Genomic DNA, 19,335 nt, shown 5'->3' on the forward strand with positions numbered 1-19,335 from the left:
GTAGTGGCATCGATACTTTGCCAACGATACTATACCGATACCACCAACGCCTTCTATTGGGGATAGGCGATACCAGTATCGATACCAACGGTATCGATACTTCTGCCAGAAGCATTGAGTATTTTGGCATCGATACTTTCTATACCGATACCACGATACTTGGTATCGTTTTGTGCAAAAGTATTCGAGTACTCAGGTATCGATACTTCAGACAGTATCCCCCATCCCTATTTGCTTCCATGAACCTAGACTAATTTGATGTCTCGAAGGTAAAGGTTTTTCGAAAAGTTTGAAACAACCCCTTTTCTTGAACAATTTCTAAACCTGCTGTTAGAGCGTAATAGAAACTGTTGTCTTGGTAGAAAACATGCTAGTAAAAGGAACAGTCCGTAGAGTATATGTAGAGCAGAGTGCCGCTAGTTTCTCGTCGTCTATCATTGCAGCGGGCACGACTTCTATTCGCGTGCAACCGAAACTGCAATGCTGCTACTGATGGTGATTGAAAGTTTATCTCATGAATATGATTTCCATGAAAACCATAAATTACTCAACAAGAATTGAACATTTTTGCAACGGTAATAAGTAATTTTTATTTATTTTTTATAGAAGAGTAAGAGCCGGCGAGTGCTTGTGAATTTTTTGTCCATTTACTAGGATCTATTCAGAATCTTTATTTTACATTTCAACGTTTTCAAATATTTTTTTATTTTTACTTTACAAATAAAATAATATAATTATATTGGTTGTCTTCGTAGTACACTGGATGTAATTGTTGGGAAATGAAACAAACTTGTGAATTTGACACAGTAATTACAGTGTTTAGTCCCACGTCACCATTTCATACAACCCTAGGGCTGTAAACCTTATAGTATTTCATTGATGGAGAATCGCTTCGAAACCTACATTAAATTTACACAATTTTATTGTAGCATTTCTTGCAATAATCGTTACAATTATTGCATTCTCACGACTTGAGACAATGCAGTTTCAATGCAGTCAAGTTATGGTTCAAAACAAATGCTTGCTTATAATAGCGTCCTAACAAATCAGAGTTGGCATGGTATCTGTTATCAGCAGCCTTATGAGTGGTGTGAGCGTCACCAAAATATAACGCGAGACGTCGGATAATACTTAAAAAGGAATGTATGTGTGACCTCGCAAAATATAATTTTAGCTAAGGTTTAATATCATAATAGTACAACTGCCTGTTATTACTGTCTCTACTAAGATAGCCTGTGAGTAGATGTAATGTAGAAGCTCACACATGTTGTTATAAACTTTCTATGAGGCGTCTTTATTGCGATAACTGTATAGATATTGTGTGTAAGTCAACAAAAACCAACTCTGAAACGTGCAATCCAGTCAAAAAACAAACGCTACGATTTGCAGCAAACTGTTCTTATCGCGGTGGATTCGACGTGAGACGCCAACTGGCAGCAGAAAAAGATGACTTGCCCAATTCTAACCTACAACTTACCCAGAAATCCTGCTGGTCGGTCTCATTTCTAGACATCAGATCTTCGAACGGGATCGTCGTGTTCGCCACGAAAACATCCGTGATGGGACCCTCGTGGAATATCGTCATACCGAGAACGCCGGCGTTTTCCACCTCGTGTATAAAGCTTTCATTCCACACCGGGTCGAATGTGCGTTGTTTTGTTGTGGATCGGTCTGAGGAGAATAAAAGTCAAGATTAGTGCGATCAGATGTTTTATGTATAAATATATAGTATTTCTTTTCTTCTTTATACTATACTCGATGGGTTAGAAGCAGTGATCAAAGAAAGAGATACTTCTAGGCGAAGTAAGATTAGGTTGCAACTCAAGATAATAATCCTTTGAACCTAAGGATTAGTAAAGAACCAAAATAAATATAATATGATGAAATGGTTAATAAATATTTTGAATTGAAATATTGAGTGAAATTTCTTGTGAAAATCTTGTTCCTAATACAACAATTAAAAGCAAAACTTATTGGTTATTTGGTCAATAGATCTATTTATACAAAATTCAAAAAGTCTAAACACATGTTAAAACTAGTTTATTGAAAAGTTAACAAGTAAACTAGCAACCTTGAAATCTATTCATATTATGCAAATTAACAAGTTTTATTAGCTCTGTTTCGTCTTCAAACGAGTAGGATTACTTTGCAAGCGCGTCTCTTAACAAATCGAAGCCCCCAGCTTCAGAGATATTCTCCCAACCGGTGCAGACATGAACCTGAAGACCACGCGAACATGCTGTTTCGTGGAAACTGCATTAGGTCATGTTTCTGCGCTCATCATGTCAAATTAAAATCTATTTATTCGGAAGCAGGCCAAAATTAAATATGCCGCAATAATTTTGATTTGTTTCGCTCGCTCTCTGCCGTTCATTCCACCCGGCCCAACCGGAGATCCGCCGCTTCTCGGCCAAAATCGACAAGCACCTCTCTGAGGACACGATAAATGGGTCGCAACGATTGGAAAAAAGTGTTATGTGTATGTATTTAGTTCAATGTTGAAACGGAATGGAAGGGAACATAATGAGTCAAGCGGATCTTATTCTTGGCTTGCGACACTCCGGATCATGCACACATGTAGGTAGATAGACATCACAAATTAAATGCATCGATACTTTTAATATTCTATGAATCGGAGCTGAGAGACAATTTTATGTCTATTGTTCAAAGAAAATAGTAGATGAGATTTGCAAACAGTTGATTCGATTAGATTAATAATAAAGCTCTTTATTCGGCATATGCAATAATATTGCAATAAATTATTTCACGAATATGAGGTTAATGACCATTGAAAACTATGCATTTTCTACAATTTGAGAAACGATTATTAGTTAAATTTGAAAATATTTTATTGAGCATCTTAGTAGAATGATATACGATATCAGAAAAAAGTATTATATGTTTCCATTAAACTCTATTAGATATTAGAAAAGTAAATATTGAAAATATTACTAGTCCGTATAAATACGTATTCCGAATATTCCTTATATTTATCATCAGTGCTTATCTGGACCAGTCACATTAACTTCCGAGTATGACGCCCGTTAAAAAATACTCAATTTAGCCTAAAATTATATTGCACGAACAATACGGCAATATCAATAATGACAATAACAATTTTTACTTTTTATAGAATTCAAAGTTCCATTATAAATTTTCTGAACCAATAAAAAGTCACTGCAGTGGTTCTTGAGGGATTTTACCTACTTAACAACGTTTCTCAAAGCGTTCAGAGTTTTACTTTCATGACCGATGAAAAATTGATACCTGCGTAGTTTATAAAATCGATATCGAACTTTTTTTCTGATGCCATATGTCTTAGAAATGCACAAAACGTCGAGATCTGGTGTTATCTAAAAAAAACAAAGATCTGGAACTTTGAAAATTTTCATGCTTGGCACATAATATTACAACTCAATTGAACTTCGGTAAGTGGATTCTCGAAGTGGGCAACAGTCACATTTATTCAACAAATGAAAAAAGCGCAGGTACTAAATAGTTCATGAAGTGTTTGATATCCAATTTTTCGGATGCTAAATGTCTTGAAAATACAAAAAAAAAACGAAATCTTGTGTTACCTCAACAAAAAAAATGAGAAATATCGACTTTTCGAGATTTTCAAGGAGGTAGGATGTTGTTTGGCTACAGTTCATCGCATCAAAAAGTCTCTTCAGGTTGGTCCTAAACCTTAGAATTGGAATAAAGGAGGTCCGGGCTTTGCACGTATACCAAACGTCATCAAACGGGTCGTGCAAAGAATGCTCGCTACTCGGTACATTTTATCAATATTTTCAATGACCAAATGCTTTTCTAACAATCAATACGTTATCCGATAACAGGGTGCAACGCCATTTCAAGCAACAATTGAAATATAATTAAAAAACAGATTGTAAGCATTTGTTGCACTAACGAAGTTCTGAGGTTCAAGAAACAACTTTTGTTACTACGATGAAATTGTGAAGATGCAAACTACAACTAAAGTTGCATCGTAGCTTCCAAACAGTTTACACCAACAACGTTATTCGCGATATTGGTTTTGTTGTTGAAACGTGTAACTTCCTTCACTGGATAGATCAAAACAAACACAAAATAATACTTCCAAAAGTTACTGCCATGCTCGCAAGCTACTAAACAGCAACATTTGTTCGATCGTTCACCATATATTTGTTTTGAGAGACTATACACTGCGTTGTAACTTTTTGCTGAGGTTCATACTGATATTTGTGTCTTTACGTCGCAAGGTAATCAATCACATGCGGAGATGTTGTGTTGATGATAAAATTATCGTTTGCTGGCTTTGATCACCGTGTGATTTCATTGGTCGGAGTTTAATTGACTTTCGATGAGTATCTTATTAATTATTTCAAGAATTTGTTACATTTCGGTCTACTTAATCTTTCGACCATCTTTTTGAAGTAGAATACTTCTCTCAGGAAGCTCGGCTACATAGGGATGTGAAATGAAAATCTAAAACCGAAAAAAGTGAAAAATATGTCCAATTTCAAATGCCAATAAATCGGTTAGTATTCGATGGATTTCCTTCGTTCTTTCAGTAATAGATTGGAAAATCTTCTAAGATTCTTTCCAAATGAAGATAATTGTAATTATATTATTCAAACTATTGTACTATTGACAACAGTCAAGCCTTGTCAAAACGAAAAATTCGAACTCTGATTGGTCGTTATATGATTGCTTCACAAGCTCGGTCGACAGGATCATATACCTTGCAATTTAAAATGCTATTTGGCCTATATATGAGCCTGTTTCAGCCGAAGCCGCTCATAATAGTTCTAAACAGCGACAACAGCAGTCCTCCCTTAGCAGCAGAATGACCGTTTGGGGTTTAAGTCCCTTCAAAAGAAATCAATCACAAAAACCTTAGCAGCAGCAGTAGCAGTGCAGTGGATACCAGCGATAGTGGATAGCGGACACAGCTGTGTCATAGCAATGGATAGCGCCTAGTTGCAGCGGGTCTCAGCACAGCATCAATAGCAGCTGGGCCAGCTGGTGCAGGGACAGCGGATACCAATGGCAGCGTATAGCGCCCACAACTGTGGCATGGCTACGGATAGTGTAGCAGTTGCAGCGGGTATCAGCATCGATAGCAGCTGATGCAGTGAGGCACTTTAGTGAAATGCAGTCTCTGTGCGATAGCGGGCACCAGTAAATGCATTCAATGAAAAGTTGACTCATTTTGACAACACATGAGCCGTCTAGTTTTGAGTGTTAAATCAGTTTTCCACTGTTATTTTATCACAAGGAATACTTTATTCGCACTGTCAGTGATAACGCCAAGATGTGATCGGTATCTTATCCGATATTAAATTGAACAACAAATTGTCCTTTTCAGGATAAAATAAAAACCTGATGATTGAAGAAGTAATATTTTCTCTTGAGTTAATTTACATTTTTAAATTAGTAAAAGTTATAAATTTTACTTTATCTCCGTGTCTCAGAACGTACTGAATTATCTTTTCCTTCAGTCATGAGCACGACATCCGAAAAACTATCATTATATGCATAAAAATTAATTTTTCGCATAACCAAAATTAAAAATTGTCAAGCCTCAATCATGACCAGCAACTTACTATATTATTGAAAATGGTCAATCCCTGTTACAGCGCAAAATTCGATTGATCTTAATAAATAGTCGACGTTTATTTATTGGAAAAAATGACTGACATGCAAGCAGCCGGATTATCTTCCTTGTATTCTACTTCAACCTCGCGGTCGAGGCTTTGCACACAACCCTCCTATGATTTTTTATGTATTAAAACGAAAAAGTCTGAAGTTGGTCGAAAGATTAAGTAGACCGAAATATAACAAATTGTTCAAATAGTTATTTGGGTCTATAACGTGTTATTAATTTTATAACGTTAAATATAATTTGAAAATGGAAATTAAATCTTCACTAAGTTACTGGAAATAATTAAAGATCAATCAATCAAAGTTGTTAGGCAATCATTCGTTTACTTTAACTTCATGCAATTGCTATTTCGTTCAAGTTGCTGTTACGATGCATCTTCTTTGCTGAATTTGATCACGCTACATTTATCATGTTGCTGTTGCTTGCTGTTTCATTCTTGAAACTTGTGAAAATTGGTTCCACCTTCTGCGCTTTTTTGATCATTGTACAATAAAACAATATGTAGCTGCAACTTATTTTTGCATAAGAACTTGTTGCTGTGATCAAAACAAATTTTGCTGCTTGGGATATCACACGTTATAACGAACCATGGCTGATGGCAAACATGAAGTTTTGGCCGAAAGATTTGAGGTACCATTTTTTTTTTTTTGTTGGGGAATTAGTATTACGTTGTCCATTGAAGAGAACTTTTGTAATATATCCCAGTCAATTGCTATACGTGTCCCCTTGCAAATACAACGACCACTATTGTTGAGTGATCATGATCAGGTACCTGCTTCGACACGCTCCTAGTCAGGTAAAATATGGTTTATGAAGCCAATCACCTTCCCAGGATTCAAAGACCAAATCTTTTTGGGCTGTAAACAGCCACTGCCAAGAAACCTTGATCTACGTGATAAATAATGCACCACAAGTGCACAACAGATGTTCCGATGTCTCACTTTCCATATTGCAAAGGCGCCAGATATAATCTTGAACCCTGGCCGGGATGTTTTTTAAATGATATCTATTCGGACAGTGCCCCCGACGTATGTACAAAGAGCTCTTTTGTTGAGCTCTAAGCTAGGCTCTAAGAGCTTTTTTAATGATTTATGTTTGGTGTTATTCATCTTTTAGATTGGAAACACTTTTTGACCAATTGGTTATCACTTCTTGTTCTTCCCAGCGGAGCTTAAACCATTTTCACGGCACAGTTTCACATTTTCACTGCACAGGCCGTTAAACTGTGAGTATGATCCTTGTTTTGCAAGTTCGTCTGGGGTTTCATTGCCACCAATGCCACAATGTCCTGAAACCCAATACAAATTTACTGAGTTTTTTTGACACAGCTGTGAGAATACATTCCCAGACAATCTTGGATGTACATTTATGAGCGCCAAATGCTTTGAACGTTGCCTGACTGTCAGAGAAAATACAAATATTTGCATGTCTGTATTTTCTAATCACACAAGCAGTCGCACATTCAAGAATTGCAAAAAATCTTCGCTTGAAACACTGTAGGCCAGTGTCCCATTGCTATTGAAATATTAATTTCAGAGCCGAAGATTCCTGAACCAGTATATGTCCCTACTTTTGAGCCACCTGTGAAAAATATCGTTGAGCTGGGATGGACACCAGGAACTCAGACTTCCCAGCCTGTACGCGACATTCGCATACCTTGTAGGGAATATCATAGTTATCCTAAAGTGCCATCCAGTCTCTATTCATAATCAACACTGGTTATTTTTAGAAAAAGTTCAATAGTCAGAAAAAAAGTATAAAATTTTGTGAAAGACAATCACATCAGGATTTAAGCACACATTCAAAAGTTTTCGATGATAGAACACGAAAAGGCGGGAAAAATTCTGCTCATTCGCATTGAGAACCCGACATGGTCAGGAGGAAAGATTGCAGAACTCCACAAATGTCCAAAATCAACTGCAAGTACCGTACTTAAACGTTACGTTAGGGTAAAAAATCAGGAACAGAGGTGTAACATAAAACCGGGATCTACCGGTCCACAACAATCCCGGGATCTTCAGGCCGTTTGTTTACTAGAAGGCTTGCGGTCGTATCATACCAGCAAACACCCCAAAAGTACACTGAAACAAAGCTTTGTTGTCAAAACCCGTACAAGGATATACAAGCAAGTGTTTACCATGTACAAAGTACGCATTTAGATGAAACAATGAAACACACGTGAAAATGGATTTCGAACAAATCTCCGCTAAAAATTTTTACCTCGCCAACGTGAAGGGAGTGTAAGTAAATTTCAGCTCAATCGGACACAGATAAATTTGCCTCAAAAGTTGATTTTTCAACAAGGGATTTGTAGTTGTGGGGAGAAAACAAAGGTCGTACCTATAATATGGCATACTTTCCTTCTTTCGTACGACCAAACACTAACTTAATAGGCTTTACAATAGTTTATGGGCCCAGGAATCAACGTTAGAAAATGACTACGAATCTAGGTTCCAACATAGTATCCCAGCCAACGAACGTTTAAGGAGACGTGATAACTGGTTGTCATGAAAATTTGCTGCGAAGTTATTTATTTAGCTGAAAATTCTCTGGAAAGACGAAGCGAAAGGAGAACGGAACTTTTGAAGGGGTTGATGAACGGAAGGATTTGAAAGCCTGGTTGAAGCTAAAACTGCTCCTTAACTCTACATAAAATCTACGTTCTCATTGAAAATCCAGAGACAGTGCGTGCGGCGTTGGGAAAATTCGAAACGGCATTTTGGGACTTTTTCTACGTACAATATTTAGTAAGCGAAAAAGACCTAAACATATTTTTGGCACATACAGGTAATAAATTTGAGCAATTGAAGTTCAACAGACAAACTTAACACCAGTTATTCCTGAGCGTTTGCTAAAAATAAAGGCAAACGAATCTTTCAGCAATTTTTGTACTAAGTGTGCCATGAACGAATACTAATTATCATTATTTTGTTGGGGAGAAGTACCATTTTGGTTTTATGTAACATACGTAAACTGTGCAGCGTCCTTATAAAGATTTACAGTGAATGGAAAATTCAAAAACTAATTCATCCCAACATTGTTGATTTAAAATATTTCACTTTAATAATAAACTTAGTGTGAAGCCAGAGTAACAAAATTATTGCTGCAGTAATACAAGCTTTAATAACAACAAAATATATTTGTTAAATTTGCAAATAATTCAATTGTTTTACACAAAACCCAGTGTCAATTTGAGCGCGAAAAGGTTGGTAGCTTGAGCTGACCAATCTTTGAATCATTCGAATTTCCTTCTATCATTAACCAATTTTAAAATTAAACTATTCATCAACGATATATTTTATTATTCAATATTTCTGGTTAATAATAAATATTGTTCAGGTCAAAGCTGGGCAGTTGATGAAGTTCACAGCAAAACATCAGCTGGTTTTTTGTGACCCACCGTGCTGGCAGCAATGCCAAGCGGGCCTACCGTCAGTGCGAGAAGCAAGAGAAGACAACACACACTGTCCTAACTTTTCTCACGCTCTCCGGTTGTGCCGTTTTCTTCATCAACAAATGCTGCCAGAGTAGGTAGGTATTGGCTTTTCCAAAAGGGAGAGTTTTTCTTTAACCCCTCGCACTACAAACACATTGCGCTCTGCTGGGAAAATCCAGGACCACACTTAACCCGACGAAGCTCAACACTAATCACCTTTCCGCAGCTATTATTCGGAGCACATTTCAAAGCCTTATCTACAGAGGAACAAACAAATGGTCCAAATTAGATGCATGGCCTAATGTTTCTTTTTCGACTAAAGCGAGGGTCAAGGAAAATTCCTCCCCCAGATCTTCCTGTACATTTTCCATTTTCCTTCAAGTTGGCAGCCATTTTCATTTTACACTACTGCCGTGATTTTGAAATGTCAATATGAGAGGAAGACATTTTTCGAAGTAACATTTTTCCTCCTCTTCTCAATTTTTCATGTAGTTGTGGTAGGTGAAGATTTTCCAGCGAAAATTTTTCTAGATCTCAAGGTTCACTAGTTGATGCATGGAGATAGCGTATCCATAAAATCCAATTATGCAATTTGGGACCTTCGTGATGCTGTCGATAACATTATAAGAAAATTTACCTATGAATTTCTCGTCAACATCTATCGAGACATACGGATCGATGAGTTGATCTCCCAGTCGCCCAAAAGTCATCGTATGTCGTGTTTGAAAATCCGTAGGTCGCAGACCACAGGCTTCGCAGACTTTTAACCGCAATGTACCCGTAAACATTTTCTTCTCCGTGCAATCCCAGTATCTAGAAAGATTCTGCTGTATCCTAGGGTTTAGTCGAAATATTGTTGATGGTACACGGAATCGATATTACACACTCGTTTCACTATTTGCTTTTTTCCACTTTTTTATCACAGTACAGCACTTCGCAGGTTCACAATTATTCACGAGTTATCTATCCGGATCCCACGTAAATTTCTTCTAGCTGGATTCTTACTACACTGAACCACCAACAAGGATCGCTTTTGCAAAGAAGGTAAACGCAAAAAATCTAATGATTATCACAAAAGATGGTAATTTTTCCTCCTTTTCCTTGTATATCCTTTAACTTTTTCTCTTTCCAACTAGAGGAGAAAAAGTCGAATTTTTACTTCTCATACATATTTCTGCACCACCTAACCTTTTTACATCGACTGACTGACGGGCTCTAATGAAAAGAAAACGCAGCGATGGGACTGCTGTGTCGAGAGTGAGAAAAAGAACAGTTAATGCTCTGAGAAAACGGGACTTGGGGATGATGGTATAGTGTAGGTTAAAGTTGTGCGTTGTGGAGCGCAAGCGATGCGATCGAGCGTATTCCTGTTGTTGCGATGAAAAGTGTACACATTTACCATCGCTTTCGCTGACGTAACGCTTCAGCCTTCAGTTTATGATTGCCCTACTACAGCATAAATGGTATGAACTCACATTCACTATCCCAGTGCCTGTACACTGAACACACAATGAGAACAGATATACTCTAATAGGATTTCTGTTCGATATAGAATCATCACAACGGTGACATAGCTAGTTTTATTTATTTGTATGGCAGTTGGACGATCTCCGTGATCATCCGATCTACGATTAAAATTATTGGGGGTTTTGTTCGTTTTATTCACATTTACCTACGCGAGGATAGAACATAACTTATTGCATGACAGTTCTCTGTCGTAATTTTCCCGTCGAGAGAAGATAGCAAACATTGCTCGTGTTTTTGTTCAGTCAACCTTTTTAACGAAACGAAACGTGGGGGGCAGGTATACGATAACCCGATATATTAACAAACGTTTGTGCATGCATAAGTTTGGCACACCTCAATCAATCGTTAGTAAAATAGGTCTAGTAAAGCGAAAAACTTCTGAAGGTAATCCAAAAAAGTTCAAATAATTATAAAACAGTAACGATTTCAACTCGAACTAAATCGAATTCTCTTTACGAACAATAATGATGACTGTTAATTATAACCGTATTACAAATATATTCAGGAGTTCGCGAAGATTCCAAAAACAATATTTTTGAAATGTTACTCTTTAACTTTAATAATAGTCGTGCGCAACATTGTCGTTCAAGATTTTTTGGGTTCCAAATACAGTAGATAAGTTTGATATACCTATCTAAAAAATAGTATAATTTTATGCATTCTAAAATATTCTGACTATAATATAAAATCATAAATTTGTAGTATTTTAATTCCGAAAAACTTACACTTTTAGCATATAATTTATTTTTCCCGACCTGAAAAGTAACTGGCTGTTAGCAATATGTCAAACATAGATAGTTACGTTTTTTTGGGAAAAGGTAGATTGCTAAAATGGCAGATCTGCTGATGATGGAGCTCTTTTAATCTCTAATTATTTAAACATGAGTGCCCAAAGAATATTACGAGCTTGAAATTCTTTTTAAGATTTTTCAATATGAGTTTTTAAAAGTTTACTTTATTTGTTGACGTAAAAGTTGGTTTTTTACCATAAGACAGAAACCTTCGGGAAAATCCAAATGTTTAAAGAATTTTGTTAAATTCTGTTCTTCAGCATAATTCAGAGCATTAGACTAAAATATAAAGGGCCAATTATGATTTTCGATTCCATAGAATTGAGATTGTAAGCCAGCGATTTACAAAAATGAACGGAACATCTCTGAAGTCAGCCGCACGGTATCTTTTTCTTTTCCGAATTAAAAATAAAACTTTAACCTTATTGAATTGTCATTTTTATTGCAAAGCAGGGGTTTGAATTAGATTTCTCGTGAAACATTATTTAACTATATCGGTGACGAGCCCAGCCGCAATCGTCACACCACTAACTCTAAGCATGATTCGTCCTAACTCTTTAAAATCCGCATACTTTTCCATACCGATGGGCCGCTGAAACTCAATATCAACTAGGGCACAGGAATTATTTCCCAAGCATCGAGGATTTTTCTTTACTACTTCACCTGTTCCTTTATGTAACTGTGCCCTTAGCTTGCAAATCGTTGCCGGTTCTATAAGCGACTGGTGATGTAGCAGTACTGGATAACCCATCGTGATTGGAACTTTAATGTTAAATACTACTATCCGGGCGCGAATTCGAGTCGCCAATGGAATAGGGTTATAGATATCACCGAGTAGAAATCCAATAGCGATGTTGGCCATTTCGACGTTAGCCAGCGTAAGAGAAACCTGATCGCCAGCGAAACAGGTTGTGTACTGTACTTCGTCCATAGAGATGCTTTTGATAATCGCTTGTTCTTTGCTGGGGCATATTAAAACTTTGTCATTCACACAGACCATGCCGGAAATAATTCTACCCGAAATACAAAATCCTGAACCAGTACCTTTGAAGATATCTGCCACTGACATTCGAAACGGTTTGTCGATTAAACGTTCCGGTGTTTTGAAGGAATCTAGAAATGTTTACAATAATGGTGACTGCGACAATTCAATTATGACAGGTCTCACCGATGACTCTCAGCAACGTTGGACCTTTGTACCACTTCAATAATTCTGGATCGGTCGGATCTTTCACTAGATTTTGGCCAGTCAAACCAGAGCAAGGAACGTACACAACATCGGAATCTTTGAAACCAGCTTGTTTGAGGAAAATCTTCAATTTGCCAACGATCTCATTAAAACGATCTTGAGACCAATTAATGGTGTCCAATTTGTTCACGACCACTCCCAGCTGGTTTACGCCTAATGAGCGTACCAGCAAAGCATGTTCTCGGGTTTGACCACCCTGCTCGAAGCCAGTCTCGAATTCACCCCTCGTGGCGTCGACCACTAGTAGAGCGACATCGGCCTGATTTGCTCCTGATATCATGTTCGGTATAAAGTCTTTGTGGCCTGGGGCGTCCAGAAGAGTGATCTAAAAACAAGTTAGTAAAAATTTTATTAGCTTTCAGCTTATCTGAGTACTTATACCACACTAACCTGTTTACTAGCCGTTTCGAACCGTGTACTACCAACGTCCATCGTGATTCCTCGCTCCCGCTCCTCACCGGTTTCGTCCAAAACCCAAGCATACATGAAACTTTGTTTGCCCATCTTTTTGCTCTCCTGCTCATTCTTATGCATAACCCGTTGTGGTATATAACCGGTATCGCACAGCAAATGACCCATCAGAGTACTCTTTCCGGCATCCACGTGCCCTATGACTACCATGTGAATGTGCTGTTTATCTGCTCCTCGTTCTTTATTGAATAGTTCCTGAGCATTTCGTTGAGCTTCTCGGACCAGTGGGCGCTGCGATTGTAACTGCTTACCATCCTCACTAATTTCGGGTGTGTTGCGACCAGACACCGACGGGGACTGTATGCGCGGGCTGTTGATTTCGAACCCCATGGTTACACTCGCAGCTTTTGCAGTCGGCGTTACCAGAATGGCCGGCTTGTTTGGATCCACTGGAGAAGTTTTTGTTGTTATTGAAGTATTTTGTGCAAGTAACCTGTCGGATTTCTCGAATAATCGATGACCTACACCTGTACGGAAAAGAAGTGAAAAATAAACTAACAAACCACAGCTGTGCTCGCTTGTTTGCTTCTTCTAGTTTTGCAAAAAATCAATTTTGATTGTATCGTAGTGTCTGATGTCACAATACAAAACTCATGAAGGGGACTTTTATTCAGTATATTTGATCTCATTGTGATGCAGTTGATAACAAAATATTGATCGGTGCTTAAATTCTCTGCATTAAAAAATTACCCTAAAAATATTTATATATACTGTTTTATTTAATTCTAGAAAAAATGTTCAATAAAAAAGGTTGCACACTTAGTATAAAAAAACCTATGCTATGTCTTAATAACGACAAAAAAACACTTCTAGAAGATATCACTAACGTACAATAGAAGTTTATCAAAAAAATCATGTAGAACGATGATATTATCTTTTGAATTTTGTTGTATGGCTCAATATTACATCATCTGGCGAAGGAATGTTGAATCGAAAAGGCACCACCGTAGGTCTACTTACAAAACCGTGTCGAATTCGCGGCAAGTTTGTTTTGCGATACCGTACGCATAGAATACGAGCTAATCCGGACGCAACTGCTGTTGTATTAGGCAAAATACAATGTGATAATGCACTCGAGTCAATCGAACAATACTCATCAATCAACGGTTTCGTTTCTATGATATCACAATCAATGAACCCATACTGAATGCATTCTTCACCATCTTCTTCCGGAAATCTACGAATCACCTTTCGGCGTGAATTGATCTCCTTTGATTTGTCTTTTATCAAAGCTGACTTCAGGTCAACTATATAGTCTGTTTTAACATCCAAATCTTGCGATTTGGGCTTCAAAACGTAATTTGAACCTGCTGGCGATGGAACAGAAGATTTATTAAAGAGGTTAGGGATTTTGAAACCACCCGATTGTTTTTCCGCGGGACTGGCTGCCAAAGTTTTCTCCTGGGTTTGCAAATGAAACCGTGCTAGGTCTGAAAGATTAGCAAAGGTACTTTCTGCGGGAGAAGAAGAAGCTACTCCACTGTCACTATTGATTGAGAGTCCGGATAGTTGAGGCTGCAGCGCCAGTCTACCCGAATCATCATCGCTTTGTTCTGAATCACTCTCACTTTCACTCGTTTCTTTTGCCTGCTTCAGGCGCGACTTTAGTAAATCGTTTAGATTGGTGCCAGAAAATCGCGGAGCTGCACTACTTTTAAGAGATACAGGTACACAAAAAGGGGCCCTACATTTTGCCACTTTTGGCTGGTTAATAGATAAATTAGCCATTTGCGTAATTGTATGATCTTACCTTCCATAAGCAATCCAAGCATGGCACCCATGTGTAACAACCGGGATGATCGAGCGTGCGAAAATAAATAGAAAAAAAACTTGTTGAAAACAAACAGTAAAATGGATTTTCAGAGGATGGTAAATGTTCTCTTAACGACTGGCTTGTAAATGAACTATTTAACAGAGGTGAATGGAATATAAAAACGGCTTTAGCTTGAGAAGAATTTCATAACTATGTGTATTGTGAGTACAAGTGATACCAGAAAATAATTTTTTTTATCGTATATGGAACATCATAGTACAACAATCTGCTATTTGCACAAAAACATCACATCTTTTAAAATGTTAGACAAAATCTAGTTTACCAAATAATATGATTTTTCAAAATTCAGTAATTTAGACGTTTCTTACAAAACTTTTCTCTAGCAACACTGGCTGTTTTCCTAGTACATATTGTGAAATTCAAAATGAGAGGTTTTGTATCTCTTGCAAACACATGAAGCAAGTACAAATTATTGCTTCGCTAAGGTTTGCTTTAGATAAACATCCCAACAAACCAATGCTCACCTTTTTCGATTGGATCCTCGTCACTTTTCACTACTATCGTTACAGGAGTTAAGGTAGGCGGTGTTACGCTACTGTTTAGAATATCGTCCAATGCTTTGTTAAAATCGTAATTATGTTTCATTACAGCCTCCACTATCTGTCGATCAGTGACAGTTTCACCGACTATATTTCTTATTTCCTCCATACAGGATATTAACCTGGCGCGATCTTCCTCTTCCAGCTCTGGCATTTGGTAGCACTGTAATCAAGAGTGAATTTTGTATTGATTCGATGAACTATAAGTAGTTATCCATACCTCTGAGTCCCTTCGATGTAATGTTCCTTTATCGTGCTGTGAAGGCTCTCGTTCAGCCTGCAAATCGTCATCGTCCTCTTCCTCAATGTCTCTATGATTTGCTAAAAAGGCAGACATACTCTGCTGGCCTTTGGCCCGATCATAGATCCACTGTTGAGCATCCGTCGGCGAAATGCAATCATCTTCAACGGAGTGGCTGTATTGGTAATCTTCGTCATCGTCATATTCTATAACAGGATAAAATCAACCATTTTTTCTTATTTAACTGTTCGTAGCTTGGTACCATCATAGTTCATCGTCCGGATATTTCGATGACGAGACATCGTGAATAAATTTTGTTATTCGGTATACAAAACAAACTATTTAACATAGAAAGAGCATTTGAGACTTGCTTGGAAATCACTATATTAACGCTATATTTGCACAATGAGTATCAGAATATCATTTTTAAAGTATATTTTACAAAATAAACTATCGACAGCGTTGCAAAAGTGCCGTTTTGATTAGTTAAAAATGTCAGCTTCTCCTGCCAGCAAAACATCATCTGTCAGCATCATTCCCCTTCAGAAAGTTACTGTCTGTCTTGATCAGGAACCAAGAGTGGCTAATGTTTTCATTCTTTCACCTTTAAATTAATCTCACCATTTCGTGAGATTAATTATCAATTAGGTGGAGCTCGACCTACGAAAATGATATAAATTTGCTTCTAAGAGTGATTATACTGAGAAATACTTAGATATTAGATATACCGGATTATATTATTTATAATTTTTCAAAAATGGCCAGATTTAGTGCAATTGAAAACGAACGTTCTAAAGCCTGTATTACACTCTTTGACCAAGCGTCAAATATTTGACATATTTTGACAGATAAAAATTTGGTCAAAGATAATTGTTTGTCACAAACACGGGCAAACAACAACCATGATGTCAAACAAATTCGACCATTATGTCAGAAGGTCAAATATTTGACCATTAGACAAAAAGTGTACTACAGGCTTAACTCTCACAATTTTTGATAACAAGATGATTTCTCACCAAACATGTGAAAAGGGCCCATGTGCCATATGTAAACAAGCCAAATTTTCTCGTTTTTTGATCAATACAAGCGAAATCTGCTCTTACCAAAAAGATTTATTGATAAAAGAATTCACTCTTTATCAAAAAATCTTATTTGTACGAGTAGAATAAGCTTGTATTCATTGAAAAACGTGAAATTGTGGCTTGTTTACATATGGCACATGGACCCTTCTCACATGTTTAGCGAGATTTCACTGTAACCTTGTGGGGGTGAAACCCAGGGGGAAAAGGGTACGCCACTGTAAGTCTGCAAACGGTTTTTGTCAACGCCATGTTTTAACGTTTTTTTTTTTTCATTGCTGAATCCACTACCAACAATGATTTCACCTACAGACGGTGTTATAAACAGATACGCAAAAAGTGAGGTCGAAAACTCCAAGTGAATCGTCAAATCGAGGCTCCAAGTGTGCAGAATGTGTGTTGCAATCAGTAGAAATTCTGTGTATCACGTGCAATTATGGTTTTACAAAAATTATGTTCGTCATGCTGATATTATGAGTGATGCATTGAAAATTAAATAACTGTATGAACAAGCATTGAAACTCAGTAATATATCCTTACAGAGTTTCGAAATTTCATTACACTTCCCGCATAATCAAAAACCATTGCTGAAGCAGTAACCCGCATAATCAAAAACCATTGCTGAAGCAGTAAGAATTTTAACTGTACTTAATGAAGTATGGTAACTGTTCGTGATAATGTCTTTCATCAGTTATTACTGTACTAAACAGAATGACTTAAACTATTTATATTCAGTATCCCCGAATAGGATAGTGAGCACTGTTTGTCCACCACACCTTCAACGGTTGAAGCTCCATCGAAAAACGAAGAGATATCTTCCAGTAAACGCTGTAGTCGCAGGTGTTTGTCAAACTATAATGAAAGGTAATCAAATTGGTCACAAATCTTTCTGCTTTAGTATTTATACAATCCTTTTTTCTATCCAATATCTCCGAGCAGAACGATGTTGAAGTCCACATTGCACGACGACAAATGCAAAACAGCGCCCCTCGCAGCCTGGAAGAAGTTAAATATTGTAACCAGTGCGGTTGCAATTTCAGCATCGAGTGGAAATTTACCTAATTTTGGTACTACCGCGGGAGAGTGTATGAGTAAAAATTACCCTCATTTAAACACCCCCGCAGCAGCGTGTACCCAACATGACAACTGTCACCACTTGCGCTGAATATCGTTCACATAAGTTTGTTTATTTTCGTTTAAATTCGTTCGTTTTTCCGTTTGTGAACGATATTGTCGCGTTAGATAGGTTCGATAATTTTTGTCATGTTTGTAGAATAATTGTTAGAGATAGATAGGCCGGTATTTTCCTCTAGCTGCGAAAAAGTGGTGCTGAATTAAGTTTCGGCGGGTTTGTTGTGGTCGGCAGCCATCGCGGGAGAGAGTTTAGCCTCGATCGTGTTCAAGTACACACGCGTAATTTTTTTGTCCGGTTCAAGTGCGCGTTTAAACTGTTGTTTGTTTACAGTTTGTGTGTAGTGAAAGCGAAGGTTGTTCCGCTTTACAACGAAGGTTGTTCCGTTGTGTCACGATCGGGTGCGCGAGTTTTGGTGTTTACTTGCTCGCCGGATTGGCAGTGTTCGCTACCCCGGCTAATCGTCAAGGAGGAAAAAACACCGCCCGCCGAGGACCATAGAAGAATTTGCTTAATATCCGGACAGCAGAGCACCAGCAAGGCGACCATTTTGGACTCCGGAGATTCCCGCCACCAACAGTTAGAGGAAAACGGAAAACCGATAAGTTTTTAATGTATTTATTTATTGTTTGGTTTTTGTTCTTGCATTCTAGCAAGAATCTGAAAGTGCATAAGGGTACGACTAATAATTGGCGCACAGCGCAAAAACCACACTGAAAAAAAATATTTTTCTTAAAAAAAAATATTTCTTTCTTTTCGAGTGTGGGGTACCTCTATCAAAAATTGGATTTTTGCTAGAATTTTTGTTACGCAAGTGGTGAGGTTTCTTCCGCAATATTGTTCGCGGTCGTATTGTTTATTTATTTTTCAGTGTTATTTATATTATTCATTAAATATTTATTGTATACATTTATTAATTTTTGTTATCTGAATCGGTGATTTTGCGTTGGTTTTGGTGGAACTGCCGAGTTGTGGTAAGCTTGAGTCTTTCCCAGTCAAGGTGGTTGCCAATCATAAAATATTCCGATCCGATTCGAAACATTTTTCAATTCCGCTCAGATTCCTAAAATAAAAAGGAATCGTTAGAAAAAAAAACAAAGTTTCATACCGTGTCAATATTTAATGCTTTGTGCCTTTGAGTTCTTTTCCAAGAACATCGAGAGAATGGCGATGATTGTAGAAGAGCTCAACAGAGATGCGGGTCGACCATTTGCATTTCGACGAGCTAGATTTTGAGTTGAGCTCGCGGAATGTTGTCGTCTCGGCTGATTCGGATCCATCTGGGGCTCAGCGGCAGCGTCGTTTACGGGGATTGTTGGCCGAAGAACGGTCGTCTCCGGTGGAACGCTTGCGCGTGTTTCATGGGGATGCTGCTGAAGAAATGGAGAT

General features: G+C 37.7%; 2 protein-coding genes across 2 annotated transcripts in view; both read right to left on the bottom strand.

The window, feature by feature from the left end:
* The window catches only part of LOC129727495 (protein kinase C), a 28,342-nt gene extending 18,008 nt beyond the window's left edge, over positions 1–10,334 (bottom strand). Inside the window, exons 1-2 of the mRNA XM_055685364.1 lie at positions 9,721–10,334; positions 1,478–1,671 (exon numbers count right to left, since the gene is read on the bottom strand). Coding sequence (XP_055541339.1) covers positions 1,478–1,671; positions 9,721–9,871 — 345 coding nt within the window. The 5' untranslated portion in view covers positions 9,872–10,334. The remainder of the gene's footprint in view (positions 1–1,477; positions 1,672–9,720) is intronic.
* A 1,482-nt stretch (positions 10,335–11,816) lies between these two features.
* Positions 11,817–16,253, bottom strand: LOC129731676 (protein HBS1). The gene is made up of 6 exons (XM_055691853.1): positions 15,998–16,253; positions 15,715–15,941; positions 15,420–15,657; positions 13,041–13,588; positions 12,570–12,975; positions 11,817–12,514 (listed from the first exon to the last, which is right to left on the bottom strand). The coding sequence occupies exons 1-6, from the start codon at positions 16,035–16,037 to the stop codon at positions 11,883–11,885; spliced, it is 2,091 nt and encodes a 696-aa protein (XP_055547828.1). The 5' UTR covers positions 16,038–16,253; the 3' UTR covers positions 11,817–11,882.
* Between the last annotated feature and the right edge of the window lie 3,082 nt (positions 16,254–19,335).

Source organism: Wyeomyia smithii, chromosome 3 (assembly GCF_029784165.1).
Source record: "Wyeomyia smithii strain HCP4-BCI-WySm-NY-G18 chromosome 3, ASM2978416v1, whole genome shotgun sequence".
NCBI lineage: Eukaryota > Metazoa > Arthropoda > Insecta > Diptera > Culicidae > Wyeomyia > Wyeomyia smithii.

Bases quoted from the DNA above. Each gene is read 5' to 3' on its own strand.
- LOC129731676 (XM_055691853.1), bottom strand. From the start codon at position 16,037: ATGTCTCGTCATCGAAATATCCGGACGATGAACTATGATG. The intron at 15,942-15,997 runs GTACCAAGCTAC...ATCCTGTTATAG, and splicing joins CCGGACGATGAACTATGATG to AATATGACGATGACGAAGAT. The intron at 12,976-13,040 runs GTTAGTGTGGTA...ACTTGTTTTTAG, and splicing joins TCGAAACGGCTAGTAAACAG to ATCACTCTTCTGGACGCCCC.